Source organism: Phaethon lepturus, unplaced genomic scaffold (assembly GCF_000687285.1).
Source record: "Phaethon lepturus isolate BGI_N335 unplaced genomic scaffold, ASM68728v1 scaffold18177, whole genome shotgun sequence".
In the NCBI taxonomy this organism is placed as follows: Eukaryota; Metazoa; Chordata; class Aves; order Phaethontiformes; family Phaethontidae; genus Phaethon; species Phaethon lepturus.
This window is the reverse complement of record NW_010549952.1, coordinates 111-20,204: the sequence shown is the minus strand read 5'-3', so window position 1 is coordinate 20,204 and position 20,094 is coordinate 111. Positions and strand designations below refer to the sequence as shown.

At 37.9% G+C, this 20,094-nt stretch overlaps 1 protein-coding gene across 1 annotated transcript in view; it reads right to left on the bottom strand.

The window, feature by feature from the left end:
• The window catches only part of EPC2 (enhancer of polycomb homolog 2 (Drosophila)), a 32,605-nt gene extending 29,865 nt beyond the window's left edge, over positions 1–2,740 (bottom strand). Inside the window, exon 1 of the mRNA XM_010290416.1 lies at positions 2,587–2,740. Within this exon, the coding sequence (XP_010288718.1) occupies positions 2,587–2,686 (100 nt within the window). The 5' untranslated portion in view covers positions 2,687–2,740. The remainder of the gene's footprint in view (positions 1–2,586) is intronic.
• Positions 2,741–20,094: the final 17,354 nt, after the last annotated feature.

Below are 20,094 nucleotides of genomic sequence, written 5' to 3'. Positions count from 1 at the left end.
TTGGTTTGTGGGTTTGGGTTTTTTTTTAATTTAAAAAGAGTGACTAGAGCTCATCCCACACAACTTAAATGAAGATTATTTGACCTACATTTGAACAATCTGGCTGCATTACTTTGGATAACGCATTAGTTTGTTTACACATAGGTAAAATACACATGTGTATGTATATATACACACACAAAATATATTTTTTGCTCAATTCTTATTGTTTCTGCTAGGGACCCTAATTTCCTTACATCCACTTAGCTATAATTCTAGCATAGGTACAGTGTACTAACTTATTCTCTTTGCTGCATATTAGTAACTTATAATGCATCTCCATGTTACTAAAACTACAAACATTCTTGAAAATTATTAAGCATACTGGAATAATTAGGGTAGTTCAAGGTTTTTGTTTTATATTCAGTTCAAAATTGCCTGAGTTGGTGCTATCTAGCTCAACTAATACCTGGAACCATGCTTATTCATGAATTCCATGCCTCACAGAGAAATTAACTTTCCTCTGCTTGGAACCACTGGTCTAAATAAAAGAATTATACCAGTAAATTTAAAAATATTAAAATTCTTGGCTACCAGATGAACAGCAAAACATAATTTGCTAGAAATAACCACCAGTAAGTATGGATTACAGTATGTGGCCTCTTGGCATCTATCAGTTTACATAACTTCCCCGGCCAAAGTGAGTATTGTTGTTCTTTGTGCTTTTAGCCTTAAAACAGAATTTCTAAACAGTTTATGTAGCATAAAGCTGCCTTGTATCACACCTACTCCAACCAGAATATGTGGGAAAAATTATCTCGGAGCAGTATCTGATGTTTATTTTCAGCTCAAATACCTTCTGTAATTCTGTCCAGAAAGACTGTGAGTTTCAACTAGACAAAGAACATTTTGGCATAATATATTAACACTTTTAGACATGTTTATTAACAATATTTACAGTGTTTCTGGCAATGTCCAACAAAGAAAAGAATAAATTACATTCCTCATTCAGCAGCTTCATTTCAGTTAATTCAACATGCCTTGCTTGGAGGTTTATTTTTGCTATTAAGGAGATAAATAATTAATTTCCTTTAGCTCATTTCTCACACTAATCTCTACTGTATCACAGAAGATCTTGAGCATGTTATTTCCAAAAATCTCTTATTTTGTAAATACATGGAAAAAACAGGAGACTTCATCGTGTTGGTGAGAAATGATGCAAGGATCTTCCACATACAGCTGGGTTTGGGCTTAAGAATCTTTGCCTGACTTCAATTTCAGTTATGTCTATAAACAGAAGACAGACATAAAAAGCTTTCTCTGCTCAAACCTACATGCAGATCAACAGCCTCGTGCTGCTGTTCAGGTGGCAGATGAAAAAAACAGTGTGAGGAACAGACTATCAACACACTCTGCCTGGCAAGATGAAGTTCGATAAAACCGATACCGTCTGCACAAACCCCAAAAGTAACAACTGAGGACCACATTCCTGTTCAAGATGCTTTAGCATAGCCCTGTCAATAGTCTTTCCAATACAACTAACAACAAAAACCATGAACCTGTGCCAAGAAGAGCTTTCTCTGCAGAGATCCAGGATTGAATTTGTGCTTCACCATAAGGACTGACAAGCCACTGAGACGGCTGAATCTAAGGTTTTGCTACGAAGATGACTCCTGGAAGAATTCTCAAGTCACAAAATAACCCCCTAGAACCACATGCCGCAAAGGACAAACATGATTTGTGTGCCAAGGAGCAACTGAACTATAAATGTGTGTCACTTGTCAACATCAACCAAAAAAGTACCAAAATTAATCCAGAGACCACTATAATTAACTACCTATTTAGATTAATTAATTAGATCTTTTAAGACACAGGAAGCTAAACTCATGCAAAAAAATACTTCCTTTTATCTGCAAAATAAGCTGAGCTCCCTACAGAAAGAGAACTCTATACTGTTTTAGCAAAATGCAGAGAAAAATAACTGTTACCATAGCCATGCTACAGCGAATAGCTTGAACTCCACTGTTAGCACAGCTGAAACTGAACCTTCAAGAACTCTATTACGACCAGGAAAAAGAAGGCTCATTTTGTTACAAAAACTCTTCTATTTTATTGATCTCCATTTTTATAGAACTTTTGAGTTAACAGGCATTCCAGACTCATTGAGCGAGCAAGTCAACCCCTCTCCCACTCACTGCATTAGTATAAGCAACTAGGAAGCAGCTAGGCTAGTTCAGTTATTCCTTCTCAGAATTAGGAATGAAGGGAGAAAAAAAAAGAAAAAAAAGAATGGCTTGATCAACAATACTGGATGACCAACAGACAGGATAAGGCTTGCCAGCTGCTGTACATGGCCGTAAGGTATCAGCACAAAGCCCATAAACAAATGCAGCAGGAAAAACCTCACATTCACCTTCAACCTTAAATTATTCCACAACTTGAGATGAGACACTGGAATTTACATATATAATTTTCCCTTGGATTTTTGAGTCCTCCCACTTTCTGAATATTGTAGCAACTTCGACCTCAAGACTGTCTGAAGATTAATCAATTTAAATAAGGGGTTGGGGGGTAGAGGGGGAACAAACCCAACGTTTGTTAACTTACGTTGAATGTGAATGAACTGCTTTGGTTGCTTAAACTCCCCTTTATACAAACGATTGTAATAGTTGACATTGCTCTCCGCTTCAGGGACTGGGATAACCATGCTCTCTTTCTTTTCTCTGAAAACTTGTTGTGCTGAGATAGCCCGTTGCAAATGATGTTCCTGCAGGAGGAAAATTTAAGAGTTTATTAATTTCGGTACCAATATATAGAAGTGCATACAAAGACTGCCATCCTTTTCTCCTACTGTTGTCCTGGTGTTCTACAGGAGACCCAGATAAGAGTTCAGGCTTTACTGTATTTTAAAGGACAGCAGGATGCTTCCTTCCAGATTCGTGACAGGAGGAGATGTGCTCTCCATCATTTAGTATACCGTCGGGTTCCTAACTGATAGGAATCTTAGAGCTCCAGTGAATGTAAGGCAGGGCTACAAACACATGAAAAGAGTCCTTTGTTCAGACAAGAGCACACACCTTCTACCAGACTGGGCAAAAGTCAAACACTGAAACAACACAAAATAACCTTAGCAGAAAATGAGGGTTGGTATAAGCCAAACTCATCAAAACCTGTCATAGAGAAAATTTACGCAAGATCAGTTAACAGATGAATATTAAGTCCTTAAAACATTATAAGCAACAGATTCAAATCAAAAGAATAGCTAATTTCCTCATTCCTGTCTACCCAGCAATTCTTACTGGCTTGCCTTCTTTAGAAGTTCAACTAGTTAAAGAAACAGAAAGAGTAGTCCTCACAGAGAAACACTTGAAAAGCACAGACTCCCTAAACAGGTATCACTTCATTTTATTCTTACAGGACAGGAGTCAATTGTTACAGAATCATTTCAAGTAAACCATCATTTTTTGTTTTGTGATCTCTGAAACACAGATCATAACACGTGTTTTAATTTATGAAGACTTTTCCACACATAATTTTATTAGCTAACTCAGTGAAACTGAGCTACTGCTGCAAGTTAGCACTAAGCTGTGGCTTTTCTCTCTACGATTTTTCATCAATACTCCTGTTAAACTTTGGCAAAGAAAACCAGTACAAATGCAATATTCCAATTCATGCTACCAAGTGCAGTCTGCAGAACACCTGACGTGCACTGACCAGCAAGAGGAGCCTGTCTGGCAGACTGTCAGGTGATGGGGTGATTTTGAATGCTACCCCTCTCTCTGTCTCGCTCCTTGAGCCAGAGGCTGGCAGTTGTACAGTGTATGTGTATGCTTCAGATTCTCCAGTACAGTCAAATCATTTAACCATTACAAAAGCTTCATGGTAAGATTCCAAACTGCTAAACTGGCACACGCTGCCTTCTCTGTGTCCGGTAAAGAGGAAGAGTGGTAGTCTTCATCAGGATGAGATCTTATATCACCACAGCCATTTACAAGGGAAAGTTAAGTCATGAGTTCTCCAACCGTGGAAGTCTAATATAAAACAAGCAAATCCTAGCAGATTAACTACTAGTCTCTAGCAGAGCCAGGAGCCTGAAAGTTTTGTTCTCCTTTCACTGTTCCCCCGCACCGCAGAGTTCTCACGTCCAGCTTCCAAAATTTGAGGGGAGGGAAGATGACACAGCAGAGTATCAACTTGAAATTGAAGCTTAGCTCTGTCATAGATCTATGCAACCTTACCTTGCCTATTCCATGGGCTTCAGGTTATCCTCTAGCCATTCCCACACACCTGACTGCTGGAAAGTGTATTTGTTCTAAACAGGGAAGGAAGAAAAAAAAAAAAAAAAAGACTTTGCTACTCTGTCTCCTCCTTCGGTTTTCTGGGGTACCCCTCCCCACGATTAACATCAGTGACTATCCGGCCTCACAAGAGGTCAGGCATCAACACCACAAACAGGACAACCACCCAGCGTTTCAATAACTCAATTAGAATGCGGTTTGGCAGACATGGTGGTGCTACATGCTTGGTAAATTCTCTCAGGAACAGGATTTCTTCTCTTTAATTCTACAGAACATGATTTTAAAAAAAGGGTAGTGAATTAAAGCAAATCTTCAAAAACATGTAAATAATATTTAATAAATTACACCCTCTTAAATATTAAGATCTTGCAGAAACGCAAATAATGCATTTTCTGCAAAATTAAAATATAATAAATCAGTGACTGGAAGAGCAGCTTGGGGAATCTCCTGTAGCAGATGAAGCAACATTAAATCAAACTATCAGGCTCCCAAGTGAGTACTATTAGAATTAAGACAAGCGTGCAATCAAATATCTGGTGTGATCTGCTTGAGTTACTACATACTGAGTAAATCTGTCACTTCACCATTAAAATGTGTCTTGGAGAGCTTCACAGCGCTGAGTAGGTAATTCAACTAAAATAAAATCTGTTTCATTACTGTGTTGCTTTCAACTGATGCCCCTAGAGTTGTCTCCTAATGGTTAACAACACAGGAGTACCACAGAAATGCTGTTAGGGAGGACTTGTGGAGGTTATCTGTCCAACTCCAACTTGAAGACGATTATCTCCAGTGCTAGATAGGTCAGCCATGACTTTTTCAAGTTCTGAAAACCCCCAGTTTCCACAGCTTAACTAACCTGTTTCAGTGATGTATTACCCCTCTTTCGCCCGAGATAACAAGAGCAGTTCCCTCACCCTCTCCTCAGAGTAGCTATGGTCTAAGCTTTCAGCCACTCTGGCAGCCCACTGACAGTTTCTCTGACAGTTTCTCACCATCTTTCAGAAATCTGGGAAAGCAGAACAACAGCAAAGAGCATTCCAAGAGCAGCCTCATGACTGACAAGTGGAGGAGCATCATAACTCCCCCATCTGGTAGCCACACCCCTCTTAACAGAGCCCAGGCTACAGCACGCCTTGGTCACACAGCGTGCGCACGTGCCAGTCCATTGCCTTGTCCTTTCTTTCCATCAGTGCTGCTCACCAGCCAGGCAGTTCCCTGCCTGTTTCCACACACAGTGTTATTATTCTGCCCCAGGTACAGAAGTTGTGCCCTTCTAACTCAACTTCACGTTTCAGCTGGGACAGTCCTCAAGTTTCTCAGCATCCGCAAAGATGGATGCTCCATTGCTGGAAGCCAACCACTCCTCCAAATGTAGGATCACTGACAAATTGGCTGAGGACATATTCCTTACACAGCCAACCAGACGAAGCTGACCAACTTCTAGCTCCCCCACACCAAAACAAAACAAACCCACTCTCCTAAAACAGGATTAAGTAACTTTTAGAGAAGCCACACTAGTCCACAGCGGCCTAAGTAATGAATGGGTAAATGAGGTTTAACTTTCAGAAGTAGTAGTGAAGGACACACAGCAACCAAAATTCAAAACATCTTTTGGCTCCATAGCCCATTAAACAGTACAGATAAGTAATTCAGATTCTCAGTTTTTGTAACACTTCTAGTAAGCATACAAAGACTTCCCAAGGAAAATCTGACAATAGGTGTTAGAACTCACTTTACTATAAAAAGCCTTCAAGCATTAACACAGCTTTCAAACAGAAAAGTCTTAACAGTATTACTGTCACTCAAACAGTAGAGCTTGAAAGGAGACAGATAAGCTATGTAATTTTTAAAATTGGAGGGAAGGAGGAAAAAAATCTTTCTGCTGAACATGAAGTTAAGGAAAATATAAATTTATAACTCCTGAAACAGTTCTGTTTAAACAAACTTTAAAGACTTTTATACGAAAGCTGGTCTCATTAAAGGGCTTTATTAAACCTGAAAAAGTGTTTTTAAAGATAGATTTAGTAACTGCTATACCAATGCAACTTTTATGTCCATTTTTTACCATTTCTTATAGTTCTGAAAGACATATACCATATTATGACGTGTACTTCATTCTGAAGTACGGGAGATGAAAAGATCGCATACAAAATAACCGAACATTAGAGGAAACAGTGATGATGGCAAACAGAACATGCCACCATGGGAATAAAAAGGAGTACTTGTCAAAGAGTTATTATTCACCAATTCCTTAAAAAGCACATCCAAATCTTTCTCACTAGTATGCCTAAAAAATTTCAAACAAATACAGCTGAGACAGTCCTATTTCTCCAACCAACAGCATAACAGAATTAGAAAGATCTAAATGTTTAATACATATACTACTGCTTCTTTAGCGTATTTACACATTAAAAGAAAATTGTTCTCCAAGTGAACGATTCATCTATTTAGATGCACTTCAGCCAAACAAAAGCACCTTCACTGTATGATAACCATACTGCCAACAGTTCACAGCAAATTGCTAATTGCTCAAGTCACTGGCTTTATATAACCCAGGGTGTTTTCCTTGGTGTGGACAGCCTGTCCTGGCAGCATGAATCCGCTCACCCTGTGCCGAGTGGCACAGGAGTACACTGCACCTAGCAGTCTCACACCACCACCTCCAAAGCTGCAATCCAAATGACTTGACAGACATTCACAACAGGGCTGACAGGGAGAGTAAGTACCAGCGTTAGGCCAGAGCGGGACTTGAAATCACACCTCTGAACCCATACTGAGACACTGCAGCCCTTGCTTTAATTTTACCTCGGAGGGGAAAACCAAAAAAATCCTACAACACTGGTACCTAAAAATACTTAGCTTTGGTTGCATAGTCTGAATCAGAGCAAGGTACCTTCACTGCTGTGTCCTTTCATCCCTGAAATACCACAGATTTCATGTTCTTTCTAGACTTTCTATCTGGAATTTTCTTCACTATGAAAAAAAGTTCAACAACAGCAATAAATCAACAAGTAGTATTCTCCTAAAAATTATTTTTGTTAAGCTTTAAAGGGACACAGCAATCAACACTGAACATTGTTTTTACCCATTAGAACTATATTTACCAACATACCCCCTTTTGTTCCGCTGCTCCAAAACACAGCACTTGCATCCTACAGATCAGGTTGTTTTTTAACTTAAAGGGTAAGTTCCCTATTGCCATTCACCTAGTACTCTCTCCGAAATCAAGTTTATCATACTTTAAATAAATGCAGCAGTTTTTGCATGAGCATGGCTGGAGATGCTGATAGTTGAATACCATTTTCACACTGAAAAGCTGATCTGTCTTAATTACAAAACTGCAATGAGCAATTCCGTATTGCATACAGACACCCTAGAAGATGAATGTTTAGGACTAAACATATTCATTCCCTTCTTCATTCCTTAAAACTATACCAGACAAGAAATGCTACAACTCTTTAAAAGATTTTTTTTTTTTCACCACTTTTATTTGCTTACTAATATTTACATTTACCCTGTGAGGTAGAAAGTATTGAAACATAATACAGTTTACCGTGACACTATTTAAAAAAATAATTTCCTCTTTGCCAGTCCTTTCACAACAGAGCTTCAGGTCACGCAATTTACATTAGATATTTGCAACATTATAGACTTTAATGAAATAAATATCTTGACAGGTGTTGCCCAGACTTAAGGGAAACAAGAGAAAACATACCACAGCTTCGGTGTTAAAATCAACTTTCTTAAGAGGATAGATGGATTTAACTCCATAGCACTCCACTCTAGGTATGATGGAAGAGAAAAGTGAATTTATTAACAGCTTTACCTACTCGATATAAGCTATTTCTAGGCCAACTTAGAGTCAGCTTTCCATCCTACCTGAAATAACGAACTGAATTAAAGCAAAGAAAACAAGGAAAACTTACTAAGCCTAGAGATCCTATTTGCTTATTATATTCAAATTAGGAAATACAAATTAATTGACTTTTTTTATTTAATAGGGAAATCAGAAACAAGTATAGAATTTTAATATGAAATGTGGAGGCTTGTCTTGCAAAGTCTCAACCACAGCTAGTAACACTGTTGACAACACTTACAGAAAAGTGTCATGAAGCTCAAAAGCTACTTTGATCAAAAGCCTCTCCCCCTCCTAAAGCCACAGCCCTATCTACTCCCTCTTTGCACACACACACCCTTTTTTATTATAAAAGATTGCCAAGATGAAAGCACAATCTTGTGTTTTCTTCCATAGTTAACCCTTTCTGCCAGAAAAAAAACTGGCCAATGAATATTTGTCCTCCTCAGTGCAGAAAGAGCTTGATATTTTCTATCAAGGATTCGTTTGTCTCCACAACACCAACAAGATGAATCTCTTCTTGAGCCCTTAGCAGCTTACTGGCAAAGCTTTTTTTTTTTTTTTAATTTAAAAAAAAGGCGCTTTCTGCACATATCAACCAGTATAAACAAAAGGATGATCAACTATCTGAAGTATGTTTGACTCCTTGCTCTAATGGTATAATAAGTGAAGGTGGATCTAAGTAGCTGAAAGGCTTAAGATGGGGAGGAAAAGAAACAAAAAAAAAAAAAGGGAAGGTACATGCAGACCTGTCTTCCTTTGTTTTCCCTCCCTCTGCCCTGGGGATGGCGAGAACAGGTAACTGAAACAAAGAGTCATATCCAGAGCAGGAAACCTGCCTGTGCCACACCGCAATTTTCACCCTTGAGACAGCAATGAGTATCTTGGGAAAAACTCATTGCTTCATTTCCAATTAATTTTGAAAAACAAACATTTCGGTGAAATAGCAAAGTTGTTCATATATTATCTTCTACTGATCCAATGGAGAATTACTCTATTCAGTAATCAGATCTGTTTGCTCTTGCTACACGGTGTCCCCTTAAAAGGTTACATTAGTTACAAAGTAATGCAGAGAGCTGGGCAAACAACAAAACTTCACATACTGAGTTCAAACCAACACACCCAAAGCAAAGCTGCTTTGTAGGACTGAAACTCCTCTAGGTTTCCCTAAGGGGTTTCTGACTCTCAGTGGAAGGAAACTCAAGAAAACCTGTAAGCAGCAGGAGAAGGTATGTTCAAAGGCCCTCCTTACAAGTGGAAAGGGCTAATGGAACCACTTCTCAGTATCACTTTTGGCTGTATCTTGTTTTCCCAATATAAGAACCCCCACTTTTTTTTTTTTTAAATAATGACAAGAAGTACTCCCCACACACTTGCCTTCCACTGTGCCAAATTATGATTACAGCCCAGAAAAAAAAACATACTAATGGTAGGCTGCTGTTACAGACGACTCAATGGAGGTGGCAGCAAAGTGAATCAAATTGTACTACTCCAACCTAAAAATTCACTGAAGTCCCTGGAATAGGTAGGATTTTTATTAGTTAGCTACTCTAAAGTCATTCCATTATTTCAGAAGAAAGTGAACTAATATGTCAACAGGAAAAAAAAAAACAAACAAAACTTTTCTGTCACTTTCTTCCCTTTTCTGGTTATTAAACAACTGTAATTTCACAAAGTAACGTTAGTGCTACCTAACAACCAAAGGCAAGCCATTCTGTTCCTGTGAATACTTTACATACAAATTATCTGATTATAGACAAATCACCTGAATATTCTCTCAAGAATGCTGCTGTAGGCTGAAACAATACAACAGAAAGGCCACCAAAACCACCTAACTGAGCCCTTAGATGACTCGGTGTTTAGATAAATAGGTCTACATAGAAGCTGTGTATTTAAATGAAGAAAATACAATTTGGACCCCAAAAATGCCAAAAAATTCCTTCGTTTCCTCTCCGGCAGCCTGACTAAAGCCAATTTAAGCACTATAGAGTGACTAAAGGCAAGCTACGCAACAAGAGTAGAAATTAGCCCATGAGACACTGATGGAGGTATAGGGTAAGACAACCAGAGAATACGACAACAATTTTTGTGTTTCTTTAGCTAACCTTGCAGCACCAAAAAAACCCCAAAAATCTCTAAATAACTTCAATGCAGAAAAAGCAAGCAATGCAATTTCAATCATCCTATGTAATGATGGACATGAAACAACGGTGAGACATCCCAGATATTACCCTAGTGAGTGGGACAGTTGTAACGTATAAGAACAAAAGCGATCTCTCATTCCTATAAATAATGATTGTTCCCTATTTATGAGCATACCATTGACACAAAACTGTCACTGTTTATGAAATGTCAAAAAAAGTCTGGAGCACTATATTTTAAAGCTACATTTAATTATACAAGTTTCCAGTCTGCCAGAACTTGAATATAAATGAATTATTAAAAATAGAATTATTGTTATAACAATGAATTAAATTGAATTACTAAAAATTCCTTTAAGAAAGGCTGAATACGATACTTCATGAGATGTGTTTCCTGAAAAGCAGGACCTGTTTACTGCCAAAATGCCTTTGCATGACCTTAAGAGAAAATTGTTACAAGTACTGTAACATCCAGTCAAAAGACATAGGACCTAGTCTTCACCTAGCTCCTTGTGATACGTTTGTATCATTCGCCACATAACAAATCCAACCTTACACAGAAAAGGTTGTTAACAAATTGCATCTGACGAATACCTTTTTATTTACTTTACAGTTTGCTTCAATTAGCATAACTTGATTGCTCTAAATCAAATGGGGATGGATACACCTACATAAATAAATACTCTCTCTTATTTTTCAAGTAATTAACCTCATAATGTATTCTAAAGGGCTGAGATTCCACAACAACTAGTTTTCCCCTTTATTAAATACAATATTATACATAGAAACTGAACTCAGTTTAATTGCTGGCTCCACACATCAAAACCTTCATGTCACCACCAGTTACAAAACTGTGCTCCTTGCAGAAGAGGGGAAGAAGAGTCACCAGGAGGGAAGACTGCTGAAATCCTCCAACAGAAGCTGGTAACAGCTCCCCATGGAGCCTGCCTCCCTGCCGAGAAGCCACAAAGACCTGGGAAAGGCAGCGCAGCAGTGGCTGCTGCCTCACTTCATCCCCCAATTAGAGATTTGCGTTACCCAACAACTTCATAACACCACACGCTGCTTCTGGTCCCGGCACAGAAATCTCACTTGAAGCTACTCAAGAGTCTCATGTGGCCAAGATGTCCGAGGCTACTTGTGCTATGACATTTATTAGCAAAGAAACTGTGTTACCTTAATATTAAGGATCTAGTCTTTCAAAACACCAGTTCTTACTCATGCCACACAGGTTAAGTGGGGTCCTGTGTTGTTGGTGCCTACCAGAAGCATAAAGGCTGGTTGGTTACACAAGTCAAAGATCAAGAGGTGTGAACATGTATGGCTGCTTAAATGAAAGATGTGCACTAAAAATACGTTCCTGTGGTGAAAGCAGAACTCACTGCCTTAGCATTGAAGTTACCAGGAGCCCTGGTACCAAATGAGCCCAAGAATTTCATCTTCATCAGCAACACAATTTCCTGGAAAGTTTCAGGTATAACCTGTACATTCAAGAACAAGTTGCTTAGAGTACCTCTCCCTGTCTTACCACACTATGCATTTAACCTTCTGACTTGTGTGCAACGTTTTCTTTCCAGGAGTAAGATCCAAAGTTCTTATCATGGACTTTTATTTAACTGAGATACAAATTCCCTGGTATAGGTGTGTGTATTTCACAAATTTTTTTTTTAAAGCAAATATCCTCACCAAAGTGATGAAACCTGGAGTGCTGAAGACCTGATGAACAAAACAAAAATCCATCATATTATAATTAAAAAAAAAAAGAGAGAGAGATACCAGAGACTGGTTCTAAAGTTAGGACAACTTAGAAAAAGTATTAAAAAAAAAATTAACACACAATTGCACATACAGTAATTGGTAGGAATTAAAATTATTAAAAATTAACTACAAAATTCCATTTTAACTCAAACATTTTTAACTCAAGAAACATATATATTATTACTTTTAAACCTTCTGTAATAAAGGTATCTCTCTATCTTGCTTATCTAGTCATTAGGTACCACTGTTAAGACATCCAGTATTGTATTTATATCTAAGTTTAGTAGAGGGGAATCGGACATTACTAGGATGCTTCAAAGTAGAAATAGTTTTTGTCATGCAATTCAGACTAGTCAAACAGATAAAAAATGAGTTGCAGACATAAAAATGTCAGGAAACTCAGAAAAGCAAGTTACAAATTAAAATGTAAATAACAGAAAACAACTAGGGAAAAGGGGGCAGGAAACATTTACAAATATGCTGTCTAAGAATTTATATGTACATGAATCACTGTGTGACATGATGAGATAAAATGGGGAAAACAGTAGTTTATTGATATGGAAAAGTGACACCTAACGAGCAGTCTCACAAGGCAAGTTGTGCAAGCCCTAACTTCTCACAATTCAAGATGACATAAACATGAGAAAATACCTTACAGAGAAAAATTCTACTGAAGTAGACATATTGGTGAGGTGTTGAGCACACTGAACTTCAGAGACCAGAGAAATAAGTCTATTAGACAAGAGCGACCCAGTTCTGTCATCACACATTTACCAGTGGGGAATGGCATTTTTCTTTGCCAAGTAACCTATTTGAGAGGATACACCTCTGGTATCAGCTCATCTACTCTTTCCACTCTGAAGTGTGCATTTAAAATAGTCATGGACCAAAGGCATATTTGTATCCAATAGAGTCCAAAATTCTAAATCGAGGCATTTCCTGGTTGGCTTATTTCTGAAGGAATAAGGTTTAATTTTAAAAAGTTTTAATAAAAGAAAATGAGAAACAGGTGTGGTAATCTCGCCTTTTACCTTAGGCATTTTATTGGTGTAAATTTATTAATCACAGTTAGGTTGCACCAAAGTAAACTGGGAAAAATAAGAACTCAGATTTAATTTTTTTTCCTGTAAACTTTTGCTCCTTTCTATTTAAAGCAGTCCTGTTATGGACAGGGACAGTATTTTAACCCAATACCTTCATTCACACTATATGGTGATTATTATATGTTAACAAGCAGAAATTTGCAAAATGGGTTAAAACCAAAACTTTAAAAAAGTATATGCCAAAATACTTCATTTTTTTTACTCAGAACTAGTCAACATTAAAGCGAAATTATGACAGTCTATATTGATACTACTTTTAGTTTCATAATATTATTTGCGATACTACTTACTCCTTTTCATATACAGCAATTCAGTTCTGATTCAGTTCTCCTCTACTTGTTACAGAAATTTCAGTTCTGCAATTAATCTTCACCACCAATGGCTTTTGTGACATCTAAGGTTTAACTGTAATTTTGTTTATGTAAATATTAGATGTGTTATTTATCTTTTAAAAAGTTGCACAGTTAGAACAACAAATATGCTAAGACATAACTTCAAATAAGTATAAACAAGGCATAGTCTACTAGCTTTGTTGGCAAAACAAATTAGAAATAACCTTTTGGATGTCTAGCACCAATCCAAATGATCTTTCTCACAAAAAATAATTAAAACCAATATTAATAAAAACAGATTTAATGTTTGTTGATCTAAATAATTCAAACGGGACATCTCAACTGATCTCAATCAACACAGAAATTGTACAAAGCTGACTACGACTCAGTTTTGCCAAGCAGGAGCCATGTGAAATCTGGCACCATGCAATTCAAAGCACAACTGAAGCTGCGCAAGGTATTTCTTTCTGAGGTTTTCTTAAATTGAAGGAAAAGAAAAAATTGCTACCTACATTTGAGGTGTTCCAGAGCTGAGCAACAGAGCAGACAGAAGCAGATTTCAAAATGTTCTCCTAAGCTTTCATCATGGAATTGCACCTCATCCTGAGGCGACCTACCTATAAGGGAAAGTTCCTGCATAATGAATTGAGGTGTGACTCTCGATTAACGTCCATGCAGATACCATTGTTCTCTACTATGGACTCAAGCACCCAAACAAGTTAGGACAGATTTAACGGACCTGTGTTAACTGACCCCATGCATACGACTCTAGCCTGCAGCAAAAATGCAACTTTATCTAAATGAAGAGTGTGTGGTTTTAAGATATGGCTGAACCCATCTAGCCTCAGGATGACACCAAAAGGGTACTGTCATGCTTCCCCATTCCCAAGTCATCTATCCGTGCATGCTCCTACCACTTCTTGTAAAAGCAGAGGATGCTCAACTTCTCCATGGTGGGCTTTCACCTCCCGTTATCGAGTCAGATTTTACTCTGAAAGACCATTCCTACCAGCTCTAGACCACAGTTAGCCTGGCTCAGCCATATCTTAAGAGCATACTCCAAGATAAGTTACTTGGCATTTATCACAGGCTAAGCCTATACTCACAAGCAGTTGTTACAGGTTAGCTGATAGGTCTTAGTGTGATAAGGCCTAATAAACTGACCGTGAATTTGAGACTTAAGAGCAAATCTTTGCATTGTTTAACTTCAGCCACATAAATACACCCAGAACAAATAAAAACAAAAGCTACTCAGTTTAACAGTTCACTATGCTCAGCTACTCTAACATTCAGATGGGGTCCAAATTCATCATATTTTTATCCACACTGCAGTGTCAAGCTAACACAATGCAACCTACTTCAGTGTTAAGTCTAACATACCATTACAGAATGGAATGTTAAGAAGTACCAGTGGTGGACTGAAAGAAAGTTTCTGTTAGCCACAAAAACATTTGCAGGTGAAAGCACAGGAAGGATAGAGGATCGCAGCTGAAAACTGAAATAATGGCTCGGAAATGAGTTGAAATGTGTGCTTGTGAGGAACATCACTGCATGATGCAATGAGTCTCAAAGGGAGGGAGAAAAATACAGGACCTGAAGGCAGGGGACGAGGTCTTACAAACAGAACTGAAGTTTAGAATTCCATGAATAAAGATTACAACACAGCGTTACACTACCTATTACCTGACATACTTCAGTAATCCCAGCAGTCTCCAAACATACCCAAAACAAGTCAATAAAGGTGCTGAACTCAAACTGAGAAATAAACTTCTACTGGGAATTACATTTCCTCAACACATAAGACAGTTGATTCTAATCAAACAGACCACATTTCCTTCCTAAGGAAAGTCTGCTGTCTTGATTTCACTTATTTTTGCATGGAAGTACAATCTTTTGAGTTTCTTACTTAACCTTTCATAAAGTCTTTTGGAGGGATTTTTGTTTTACAGAATATCTGCATGGTTTGCACTAAACTTATCCTCTGTTGACCTTTTATTTTACACACTGGTGTCCTGGCTTCTCCTTTGTTCTACAAAGCCCCTCATTTGGTAAGCAACTTTGAGGGTTCAACCACAGGTTATGAATGCACATCCAACATACAAATCTCAAATTAGAATAGGTTCTATCCACACAAGGAATCATTTATGTACATTTATGTTTTTAAACCTAAACCTGAGTGCATCAGACAGTACCAGGTAGATACTTCTCATCAACAGCTTAAATAAGTCCTCACACGTTTGATACCTGCCACCTTGGAGGTATTCAAAAGCAATCTGGACATGGTCCTGGGCAACAGGCTCTAAGTTGCCCTGCTTGAGAAGCAGGGTTGGCCACAATGACCTCCAGAGGTGCCTTCCAACCTCACCCTTCCTGTCAGAGTCTGTAATACTTGACTGCATTTATTTAAGCACCTTCCTAGAAGTCATGGATGTTGACAGCACAACTAACAACAGAACCACACATCCTTCTAAAAGCAAATACCACCCTCATAAAATTTAAGCTAATTGTTTTAAGTCATCTACTGGTTAACAACTATAGTTTAGTATAAATAATTATTGCTAAGTTTGGGTTAAAAGAAAAAACCTATTCATGCTATGAAAGCAACTGTCTGTAACATTTCTACATACAAAAATCAGCTTTAAAAGACTTAAGCTTCCCAATAAAGATGTGAAAGTGTGTCTGGAGTGAAAGGCGGAACACCCGAGCACTGAACTCCAAACTCCAACTTCGCTGCAGAAAGCAAGCCAGTAGTATGGATGCACTCAACACAATTCCAGTATCTAGAATATGTATCAAACAACACTACTTGTCTTTATATTTACAATTAGCAGTAATATGTGAACAACTCCATTAATGTCCTTATAAAAAATTACACTATCCATTCTTGCAATGTACAAAAAAAAGCATAATCTGTAAAATGTGTACCATTTCAACAATAGACCAAAGGGGCAGAAGCAGAGCACCCCTGAAAGTCCCCAATAAATACCAATGTTTATGCTCATGCATGCAGGATGAAGCCCTTACAAGAAAAGATTAAGAAGTGACTATTATTTGAACTTATAAACAGAAATCACCAAAAAAAAATGTTTAGGCATAAGAATATGTGCACAAAAATGTGAACATAGGACTGGGTCATAACTAACTTTTTAAAGACAAACACATCAGTATTGCCATAAAATTAATCCCATCTCATATTTCAAAGTCTTCCTGATTTAACTCTTCCAATTCATTGTATCGGTAAAAATTTCAGTATGTTACACCCTATCAGCAGAAACATCCAAATAAAAAAAACGGAGACTTCTGCAAAGTTAATGCTTTCTGCTTTAAAAGGAGAATGAAGATGCTGCTTCAGAAGCATCACTAGCTCCAGGATACCTTGAAAACCAGATGCTGAGCACTTCAAGATTCCAGTGTTACAACAGAAACTGAATGAACTCAGGGATGGAGAGAGTATGAAGAGATGAGAAAGCAAGAAAAAATTTGTTCAAGTTAACTACTTCCAGCCTGTCAAAATACTCAAAATTAAGCATTATACTTAACGATCAGTGAAAGATCATCCTGAGGCGATCACTCAACGACCGAGAATGAAAGTCACTTCTCATTTGCACTCTGTCAGCATTTTAATGACGTTAAACCATGTCTTTAACTTCCTATTCATGTACTTTTTCCTCTATAACCTTAGCCTTGCCATGTGATGTCAGACTTAGCTGTAAATGAATGGATGTTCAAACAAGATTTTGAGAAAAACATTCAGATAGCTTCAACCAGGCAATCCAGGTATCAATTACCACCACACTTTTAGCTTCCTAACAGCTCAAGTAAATTTACTTCTGAAAGCCTTCAGCCTGAATTTGCCTCATTATTAAGCATGATTTTCTCTCACCACAACGTGCAACTCAGCAATCTCCAGTAATATGTATTCAAATAAAAAAACAACACACAGTTATGCAAGAAGAAAAAAAATCCAGGGCTTATCTATTCTGCAGCTTTTCCCACTTCTAGCCAAAACAATTCATTAGCATTATGAAATACAACTCTTACTCATCAGAAAAAAACAATACCAAATGTTCCTGCTCCATTTCTGAAGCTCACAAAATGACATCTTCCTGCTTTTGCTTAATAGTAATCTCTCTCTTACATGAGTTTAAAAAACAAAACAAAAAACAAACCCAGACAGTTGTCTTCCTCAGGTTTAATTTAGGGTAAAATATAAACACTTGCTAACATAAACACGCTACAGACCAGAAGCCTAATTCTTTCACAGCTGGAATTTTCAAGTGAGAGAAATGAGCTGCTGATTTGTAAAATGCTGGAAGTAAGTATAAATCTCTAAGATACTTAAATAGAAATAGTTCCAGAATACTCATCAAGATAAATCAAAAGAAAAGTGAAATAAAGATGCTCATACTGACAAACTGGGCAGCGCAAATTTCGTAGTGTGTATTGTTGCCCAGTCTGGGACTACAGTGACTGTATGACATTTTAATACACAGTACAAATAACTTCAGTAATAGCAGTAGAAATGAGTGATAATCATTAAGCCCCTTCCCACGCTTTAAACCTTTCTATGGTGCTTAACCAAGCACTAGTACTAGTTTAAAAACAAACACACACACCTACAACAAAACCACACATTAAAAACAAATGGACTAAAATCTGCATTTTTATATATACAAAACATCAATCATGAACAAAGCAAGTCATATGCCTGTACTAGCAAGACTAGGTCGTAATGAACAGGTCAGAGAGACACGTCAATCTTAACCATTTTAAATCTTGCAAAGCTGTAAATATAGTTATGCATGGAAGATGGTATTTGACCCCATGCTACACTGTACTACAAGAGCTTTCTGATTTCACCAAGGCTTCACACAGGGTGGCAGAGCAGGGGAAGCAGCATGCTGGGGAGAGAGGAACATGAGCTTTGTGTCTTTGCACAGCAAATGTAAATCATCAGCTACCCTGATGGTTCAAACACCTTTCACAGGATGCACCCCTAGCAAAAGTCCGGGCTAGAAAAAGGCCTTGAGACACTCAAGTAATTGAGATGTCAGAAATTAATATGTGCATCTCTCTCCCCACCCCCAAAGTCTTTTTCAAGATACATCAAATCGATCATAGCAGTATTTGCTATGAATAAAAGCTGTTTAAATACTTCTCAAATATTTAACTACTGTCACCCACAACAGCCTTTCCTAGAAGGGCTTTACATACCACTACCACAAGAATTTACGTTAAAGAATTATTTGTGCAACACTGGGAGAAGGGCCACCCCATGAATGAAACCATCAGCACAGCTAACTACACAGCAATAATCTAAACAATCTATTAATAGCACAGTTTATAGTCTTGTCTGGATGATGTGTCTAGCACTATGCTTACATATTGCTTCAATGACCATTTCATTTTGAGACTATTACATAATATATCAAATATAGCCACATGTCAGTGCAGAGAAAATACACTTTTCTTACAGAAAAGCAACCTTTTAGTACAACACTAAAGCAGTTTTACTGAAGTCTAAATCTAATCTTCTTCCCAATCATTTAAGCAGCCCAGAAGCAGCTTGCTGGCTTGAACTCTTAAAGCAATGTTCCATTAACAAGTTTACCTAAAACATGATTTATAAAAATAACACAATCATTTTGAAAAATAAGCCATATTTTATTAACATTAAATGCAAACACAGCATTGCAAGGCAGACTTTAAAGACTGAAAAAAATCAAATTGCTCTCCAGGATCGCTTCATCAGTATCACACTTGTTCCTTTTAAATATGCTCCCAGATTGTAGTGGAAATTTATTCTTCGGGAATTTCTGATCACAGTATATTACACATTGTAAAACAATGGGGGAAATAGCAAAAAATAAAAACCCACAACAGTAACACAGAGGATTCCTTTTAATGTCAACAGTCAAGTGAGAAAAACCAATCAGAAAAGCATGAAGCCTCCTTTGACAGCTGTAACCTCTGAAAAGCCAATCCACATGCATAGGGGCTTGGCTGAGGCGGAGACACGGATTCATTGAAGAAATTCTTGAGGGTGCATTTACTATCGGTTCTACATACAAGTACAGATACATCAGGCGACAGCGTGTACCTAAGTCATATACAGCTCTAAGAAGCACCAGAGTCATGTTTAAAAATCGGTAAGACAAGCCAGCGCATTCAAACGACACCAGAACTGTGGGCCAGCATTTTCAGTATGATGCTGTCCTACTGCTTGTCAAAAACCCCAGAAAATTATCTTCACTTAAGTAGACAAAAGCCTTTTCCCTCTATAACGCTACAAGAAGAACAAGCATACACGTATCTATTTTTTTAACACTTGCTGGTTTATTTAGAAATCATCTAAACGCTTAAAAGCCTAATACTTAATGTAACACGTCCAGCTGATGCATCTGACATTTGACGTACACCATGCAGCACGAAACATCTCTTTCGAAAAAGCACGCGCAGGACGCGTCCTCATTTACGCGCCCTCATTACACCCGCCGAGAATTTCTCCCACAGCACCTACAGCTGGGAACGAGCTCCACAGGCCAAAGCTGCTCGCTGCCCCCTCCAGCCCCCTACCCTGTGAGCGCACGTGGGGACAATGTGTAGTAAGCGCAAAGCGCAGCCCAC